We start from the raw sequence: 9,194 nt of genomic DNA, 5'->3' as shown, positions 1-9,194 counted from the left end.
ATGATTATGAGATTGCCCGTTGGCGCTTCACATCTTAATTAAACTAATTACATCATAGTTTAATAAGCCTGACACATTTTTCTGCATGCAATGCTGATCTCTTAAAGCAATATTTGAGCAAACAGACGCACACGCCTCCAGAAGCTCATTCAGTGCCTGCTGCGCTGCTCTCCTACAACACACACACACACACACACACACTTCATCAGGTACATCACAGAGTGTTTTATGAGCACATCACTCTCAGTGCATTAATAAAGCATGTGTGCACGTATTCATGGCTGATGTTTTATAACATCCATATGCACAGTTCTGTTTCATAGCAGGAGGCACACAGGAGGCACTCACCAATATTCACTGATATTGACTGATGATTATTCACTGGTTATTATTCACTGATTATTCACTGAAGATTAATCATTGATTATTCACTGATTATTCACTAAAGATTAATCATTGATTATTCACTGATGATTATTCATTGATTATTGATTGATTATTCACTGATGATTATTCATTGATTATTGACTGATTATTCACTGATGATTATTCATTGATTATTGACTGATTATTCACTGATGATTATTCATTGATTATTGACTGATTATTCACTGATGATTATTCATTGATTATTGACTGATTATTCACTGATGATTATTCATTGATTATTGACTGATTATTCACTGATGATTATTCGTTGATTATTGACTGATTATTCACTGATGATTATTCATTGATTATTGACTGATTATTCACTGATGATTATTCATTGATTATTGACTGATTATTCACTGATGATTATTCATTGATTATTGATTGATTATTCACTGATGATTATTCATTGGTTATTGACTGATTATTCACTGATGATTATTCATTGATTATTCACTGATTATTTATTGATGATTATTCATCGATTATTCACTGATGATTATTCATTGATTATTCACTGATTATTCACTGATGATTATTCATTGATTATTGACTGATTATTCACTGATGATTATTCATTGATTATTGACTGATTATTCACTGATGATTATTCATTGATTATTGACTGATTATTCACTGATGATTATTCATTGATTATTGACTGATTATTCACTGATGATTATTCATTGATTATTGACTGATTATTCACTGATGATTATTCATTGATTATTGACTGATTATTCACTGATGATTATTCATTGATTATTGACTGATTATTCACTGATGATTATTCATTCATTATTCATTGATTATTCACTGATGATTATTCACTGATTATTTACTGATTATTCACTGTTGATTATTCATTGATTATTGACTGATTATTCACTGATGATTATTCATTGATTATTGACTGATTATTCACTGATGATTATTCATTCATTATTCATTGATTATTCACTGATGATTATTCACTGATTATTTACTGATTATTCACTGTTGATTATTCATTGATTATTGACTGATTATTCACTGTTGATTATTCATTGATTATTCACTGATTATTCACTGATGATTATTCATTGATTATTGACTGATTATTCACTGATGATTATTCATTGATTATTCACTGATTATTTATTGATGATTATTCATTGATTATTGACTGATTATTCACTGATGATTATTCATTGATTATTCACTGATTATTCACTGATGATTATTCATTAATTATTGACTGATTATTCACTGATGATTATTCATTGATTATTCACTGATTATTTACTGATGATTATTCATTGATTATTCATTGATTATTCACTGATGATTATTTACTGATTATTTACTGATTATTCACTGATGATTATTCATTGATTATTGATTGATTATTCACTGATGATTATTCATTGATTATTCACTGATTATTTACTGATGATTATTCATTGATTATTCATTGATTATTCACTGATGATTATTTACTGATTATTTACTGATTATTCACTGATTATTTACTGATGATTATTCATTGATTATTCATTGATTATTCACTGATGATTATTTACTGATTATTTACTGATTATTCACTGATTATTTACTGATGATTATTCATTGATTATTCATTGATTATTCATTGATTATTCACTGATGATTATTCACTGATTATTCACTGATGTGTATTCATTACACAATGACACAACACAACAACATGAAAAAACACAACAAACAATACACAATATGACAACACAACAAAAATATGCCTAAAATGTCACAGTACACAACAACAAAATGGATAAACAATAAAAACAACAACACAAACAACAAAGTGACTCAACACAACTAAATAAGACAACTCAACAAACAACATGACAACACTACGCAACACCCAACATAAGTCAACTGAACTGAAACAACACAACATGAAGCGTGTTGAGCTCCAGCATCGGCTCCTCTGGAATAACTCTAATCACAGACAGGAGCCAGAGCCGTGAGCCAGCGCCATGAGCCTGCACCGCTCATAACAGAAGCCCACCAGGACTACTGGGGGAAGAAAACAGAAGTGCACTGTTCAGAAGTGCGTCTACACACTCACACAAACTACACACCTGCTGCTGGGGGAACACACACACACACACACACACACACTAACCTGCTCCATGTTAAATTATTCCCAATTACAGTATTGTTGCCATGACAACACAACGCCCACAACCACCATGAAAATAATGAGATTTCCGACCTAATACAGCTCAAAATGACGCAATTAACAGAAGAGAGATCTGCTTTACTGTAATTATAATGCTGTGTTCGAGCAGCGTTTCCCCCAATACTGCAGGATATTCCCTCCAGAAGAGAAGCACTTCTGCATGACAAACAACACACAGCTTTCCTAACTTATCTCCTGCTCCAAACATCCACAGACTCTTAAATCAAGAAGGATTTTCACAAACACTAGATTAATGATTTATTAGTTAATAATGCTGTAAAGCCTTGATTAATCACAGGTCAACATTAACTAATGCATTATAAAAATACAGGTTATTTGAACTCAAATAGCATTAGCTAACATGGATAAACACTGTAATAAACACTGTATCTAGACAAGCATAAAGTAGTCTTGTTTAACCCCTGTGCACTGTTCAATCATACTCCCCTTGTGTTATGTTCAGGATGAAAACACATGCACTGAACTAAACTGCTGTAATAATGCATCACATTCATATTTTTTCTTTATGTGCTGTTAATTATTCTCAGTCCTGATCAAAACTACTCCATTGCTTAGTAAATTACAGTATTTTTAGTCTTTAATTGGCAAATGATGTCACTGATTTGGTGGATAAACACACAAAATGTGGTATTTTAATACGATTTAATAACGATGGACTGTTTTTTAATCTGTGATCAGATAATCTTTAATGTCTACTGAATGGTCAGTCACCACACTGGCTGTGATGCATTGTTAGATTTTCATTTCTTCTGCCTGATTTACTGTTGGTGCTGTGTTTGCCCTGTTGACTCCATTATAAGCACATCTGATGTTGCATAAACACACAGTCTTTGTTTTAGTTTACTCCAGTTCACAGAGCTGAGTAAGAGTTTCTCAGACACATCAAGGTAAGTGTGTAATGGTCACTCTCATATTCTCCCAGACACACACACACACACTTTAATTTGCTGTTAAACTCCTTATTAAATCCAGAAAGCTGTATTTTGCACAGGCCTATCAAACGGGTTAATGTTGCACACTGATGATCAACAGTGAAAATGTACCTCCTCATAACAGGGAAAACCACCAACAGTTAAAATTGCAGGATTATAGGCTGTCATGGCTTTGTTTTTAATAAATGTGCTTATAATGGAAGTCAATGGAGGAAAAACAGCACCACCAGTAAATTAGGGAGAAAAACTGACAATCTAACAAAGCCGGTGTGGTTACTGACCACTCACATGTCCAAGACTGGGATAAAACATTAACAAGACAGGCCACAAGTACTTTATATAGTGAAAATACGACACTGTGTGTGTGTTTTCACCAAATCAGTGACACCATTGGGGAATTCGTCAGTGAAAGAGTTCAAATCCTGTAATTTACTAAGCAGTGTAGTAGATTTGACCAGGACTGAGGTGATTAACTAATCAACTAATTAAAAACTATGAATCTGATGCATTATTACAGCGGTTTACTTTTCATCCTGAACATAACACAGGGGAGTCAATCTGCCCACAGTGGATCATCGAGTTCCTTCAAAAAATCTCTAAATCAGATTTGCCACCAAAATGCATTCTGCTAGCTGAAACAGGGAAAGTTCAGGCAAACTAGACTCAAAATCAGCCCAGAGTGGATGAAAACGACCCAACAGCGCATAAAGGTTAAAGAAACAATGAGTCAAAATGAATAAATCAGCAGAATAATCTGAATAAGGAGAATAATCTGATGTAAGACTGCATTACTCTGCTCCCCCATTGGCTGATTATTGTGCTCGTGTTCAGGGGGAACTCTCTTCAGTTCGATTATTTCTGAACACAACACTGTCTGTTGCTGACTGATTTAAGAGTGTTTAGAGATGTGGATTATAAACAGACACACGCTGTGAGCAAGAGGAGTGTGTTTGCAGTGTAGTGATGAGCTGATCTCAGGTCAGGTCAGATGACGGAGAATAAGAGCTGTGTGTCTCTGTCCTTCAGTGTATGAGTGACGTTAATCAGAGCGACTATAATGACCGCAACTCACACTGACGCCTCCAGCATCAACAGCACTCAGTGTTTACCGGCCGGAGATTAGAGAACACACACACACACACACACACACACACACACACACACACACACACACACACACACACTGCTGCGCTGCACTGGGATCAGCTTTATTAGCCAACATCATCATCATCATCATCATCCTCCTCATCAGCAGTCGACTGAAGCAGATCCAGCACTCGTCTCCACAGCTCAGCTCAGCTCAACTACACACACACACAGCACTGCGCTTCATTACACTACACACACTCACAACACACAAACCCCAGAACACAAGCACACCGCACAACACACACACACACACACACACACACACACACACACACACACACACACACAGCACTGCGCTTCATTACACTACACACACTCACAACACACAAACCCCAGAACACAAGCACACTGCACAACACACACACACACACACACACACACACACACACACACACAGCACTGCGCTTCATACACTACACACACTCACAACACACAAACCCCAGAACACAAGCACACTGCACAACACACACACACACACACACACACACACACACACACACAGCACTGCGCTTCATACACTACACACACTCACAACACACAAACCCCAGAACACAAGCACACTGCACAACACACACACACACACACACACACACACACACACACACACACACACACACACACATTTCTAGTCCAGATATCTACAAACTCTTAAATCAGACGCATCTTCTAGACAATAATACAGTGTTGTTTTCAGAAATGGAGAGAGTTTCTCTTCAAACATGCAGAATGAGGGAGCAGGATGAGCTGGTGTTTCCCTGTCACAGTAAGATTATTCTCTTCCCCCAGTGCACATGACTCCGCCGGCTGCAGTCGAGTGCATCATGAGCAGAGGAGCCGCAGTGACGTACTGACAGCAGGAGTTCTAGCTTAAATAAAGGGTGAAGATGTTTTGAAGAATGTTGGAGTCCACCAGAGACTGCTTTACCCTACTGTGGAGATCAACGGCTTTGCTGTGTGTGTGTGTGTGTGTGTGTGTGTGTGTGTGTGTGTGTGTGTGTGTGTGTGTGTGTGTGTGTGTGTGTGATGGACTCACCGTGGTTGGCTTTGCTGTGTGTGTGTGTGTGTGTGTGTGTGTGATGGACTCACCGTGGTTGGCTTTGCTGTGTGTGGGTGTGTAGTGGTTCTTGGAGCGCTGCGGCGTGTCGTCTTTGGATGAGCTGTTCATCGCAGCAAAGTTCTCACAGTCGTACTGAGATATGGGGATGGGGCCCTGCTGCCGGAGGATATCAGCCAGCGCTCTGCGGACACACACACACACACACACACATATTAAAGACTAGAAAACACGAGAACTGCAGCACATCCAGTTCAGCTGACCACACACACACACACACACACACACACACACACACACACACACACACACACACACACACATACACAGAGACACATACGCATAAAGAAACACACATGCACAAACCCACACACACACATTTAGACATACACACATACACACACACACACAAACATCAGTGTTCAGCTGTCAGTATTCTCAGAGGTGTACAGGAGTCTGCATGTTTACTGTCAGCAGAGAAGCCTCAGCCGGAGCCACACAGCGCTGCACTGACCTCACACACACACGCACACACACACGCGCACACACACACACACACACACACACACACACACACACACACGCACACACACGCACACACACACACACACACACACACACACAGACCAGTGTTTGATCACAGCACACACTCCAGCACAGAGATGCAGACAGAGCCGAGCCGGGCCGAGCCGGGCTGAAGCTGCAGGATTAATCATATATAACCACTGACTGACTGCTGGTCTACATCATCACACTGATCCTGAAGCGGATCCTCTCTGTTCTCCATCAGACTCTCCTGTGGGGTTCAGAAGTGCTGCAGTTCTGCTTTACTCTGATCAGCAGATGACGGAGAACACACACCATCAACACACTGATGGAGGAGAGCGGCTCTCATATATGCAGAGGCCAAACTGAGACTGTATGTGTGTGTGCGTGTGTGCGTGTGTGTGTGTGTGCGTGTGTGTGTGTGTGTGCGTGTGTGTGTGTGTGTGTGTGTGTGTGTGCGTGTGTGTGCGTGTGTGTGTGTGTGTGTGCGTGTGTGTGTGTGTGTGTGTGTGTGTGTGTGTGTGTGCGTGCGTGTGTGTGTGTGCGTGTGTGTGTGTGTGTGTGTGTGTGTGTGTGCGTGTGTGTGTGTGTGTGTGTGTGTGTGTGTGTGTGTGCGTGTGTGTGTGTGCCCGTGGTCAGTCTAAGGCTCTGTATTAAAACTCTGATCACAGAAGAGCTGCAGAAACGGCTGACCCCAGACCAGCTTTACCCAGATCTACAGCTGTTCCCGGATCTCCAGCTGACCCCGGATCAGCGCCTCACCTGTGTATGTTCATCTCCTGCGGCGGCTGCGTCGCCTTGTCGTACGCCACTTTCGTGGAGACCCCGATGAGGATGATGAAGGCGATGATCCCGCAGGTGATGTAGACCGCGGTGTTCGTCTGGTCCAGGCTCGGGTCGTACGTGTCGCCGGTGGGCACCGGAGAGGCCGTCACCGTCTTCACCCAGTCCGGCTTGTGGTAGTTCTTGCAGGTGCGCTGGTCGAGGCGGTTCCCCTTGAACTGGCAGCAGAAGCGCAGGTAACAGGAGCCGCAGCAGTACCGGTGGTCGGTGTTGTTGCACTCGAACTCTTTGTCGTACTGCCCGCTCACGTCGAAGTATCCGCGGCAGGTCTCGTGCGTGTGCGCCGGCCGGACCTGCGTGCTGCGCTGCGTGGCGGCGGAGGGCGCGACGGTGGTTCCGTTCATCTCCCGGGGCTTCGGACTCTTCCGCGGCGCGGGTTTGACGCGTTTGGCGCTCAGGGTGCAGGAGACGCTCAGCGGGTGCAGCCAGAGCAGCAGCAGCAGGAGGTGGAGGATCCCCATGGCTCCTCAGCGCTCGGTGCGTTCCGCGTCTCTGGTGCTCTGCGTCCCCGGTACCGACACTCCGAGGAGACGCGCCATTCACCGGAGCCGCATCTGCTGCCCCATCACGGTCTGCGGAGCGGTGCGTCTGTCGCGGATCACGCGTCGCGGTGCATCGCGCTGTGGAGCAGAGGAGAGGACAGACTCATTACTCAGGCGGAGAATCAGAGTCCAGCGGACCCGCGTCTGCCGCTCTGCAGTGCACACGAACACATCTGATATGACCTATCGATAATCTATAATCACGGTATTGTGTTTCAGGGTTTCTCATTCTTCATTTCCGCTAATAAACGCTGCATGTACACACACACACACACACACACACACACGGAACTCTACACGGTCTGCCTGTCTCCGTTATCTGCTCTTCAAGTGACTTCGACGGTGCATCAGTCAGTTTCGGTGGTGTGTATGATCCACACACACCCGTTTACACCAGCTGAACACACATCATCAACACATATTCAGTCAGAGCTCAGTGTCCTGCAGAGGCTGAAGAATATTGATCAGCTCAGAGTGTTTCTGCTGTGCGGTGATCGGCGCTTACCGTGTCTCCGGTCTCCGGTGCTGCTGTCGGTGTGTGGTGTGTCGGTGAACTGAAGAGGCGCTCACAATCCCGGACTCACCATCTGAACACCCGCCTACCGGGAGTCTCTCTCTCTCTCTCTCTCTCTTCCTCTCTCTCTCTCTCTCGCTCTCTCTCTCTCTCTCTCTCTCTGCTAGCTCCTCCTTTTCATCCACATTAAATCCTCACATTCATTTATATGTGCAGAAATTTCAACAAAATCTACACACCACAGCAGCCAGCCTGTCTACATCCATCACTCCATCCATCTATCTATAAAGTCTTGGACCAGTAGCTGATAAGCTGCTGTAGCTCCTCCTCCTCAGTCCAGCATCAGCTGCTGTAGCTCCTCCTCCTCAGTCCAGCATCAGCTGCTGTAGCTCCTCCTCCTCGGTCCAGCATCAGCTGCTGTAGCTGGAAAACTTTTCCTGAGTCGCTCTTCCAAAACGCCCCAAAGTGCTCAATAATGTTTGGATCTGGATACTGTGCAGGCCGTGGGAGATGTTCAACTTCACTTTCATCTTCATCAGACCGCTCTGTCTTCAGTCCTGCGGTGTGTATCGCTGCATTATCATCCTTCTACACACCAAGGCCTTCAGGATACAATGTTTGACCCATTGGGTCACAGAATGGTTGGGTAGTCTGGTTTCCTGACATTACTCTGTACACCACGGCTCTTGATCACACACTTGCTGTGCTAATAAAGTTTAATGAACTCAAAAGTGTTTTCTATATAGTTTACTATAGTTTACTCCGGTACTGTAGTGAAACTCTTCATTCTATGGGTTACCTCTGGGTAATTCCTGTAAGGGTGGGCCTGATGCTTCTGTTACAGTACTGCTGGTACTACAGGTCTGAATATCATCACACTGTCCTTACTCTTACACACATACACACACACACACACACACACACGCACACACACACACACACACACACACACACCCGT

At 42.9% G+C, this 9,194-nt stretch overlaps 1 protein-coding gene across 1 annotated transcript in view; it reads right to left on the bottom strand.

Moving 5' to 3' along the window:
• Nucleotides 1–8,311, bottom strand: part of LOC130238944 (protein shisa-6) — a 36,826-nt gene extending 28,515 nt beyond the window's left edge. The window contains exons 1-3 of the mRNA XM_056470063.1: nucleotides 8,228–8,311; nucleotides 7,100–7,800; nucleotides 5,823–5,975 (exon numbers count right to left, since the gene is read on the bottom strand). Coding sequence (XP_056326038.1) covers nucleotides 5,823–5,975; nucleotides 7,100–7,641 — 695 coding nt within the window. The 5' untranslated portion in view covers nucleotides 7,642–7,800; nucleotides 8,228–8,311. The remainder of the gene's footprint in view (nucleotides 1–5,822; nucleotides 5,976–7,099; nucleotides 7,801–8,227) is intronic.
• Nucleotides 8,312–9,194: the final 883 nt, after the last annotated feature.

The sequence above is a fragment of the Danio aesculapii genome, chromosome 12 (genome assembly GCF_903798145.1).
Source record: "Danio aesculapii chromosome 12, fDanAes4.1, whole genome shotgun sequence".
Lineage (NCBI taxonomy): Eukaryota > Metazoa > Chordata > Actinopteri > Cypriniformes > Danionidae > Danio > Danio aesculapii.
This window is presented reverse-complemented; position numbering and strand designations above follow the sequence as displayed.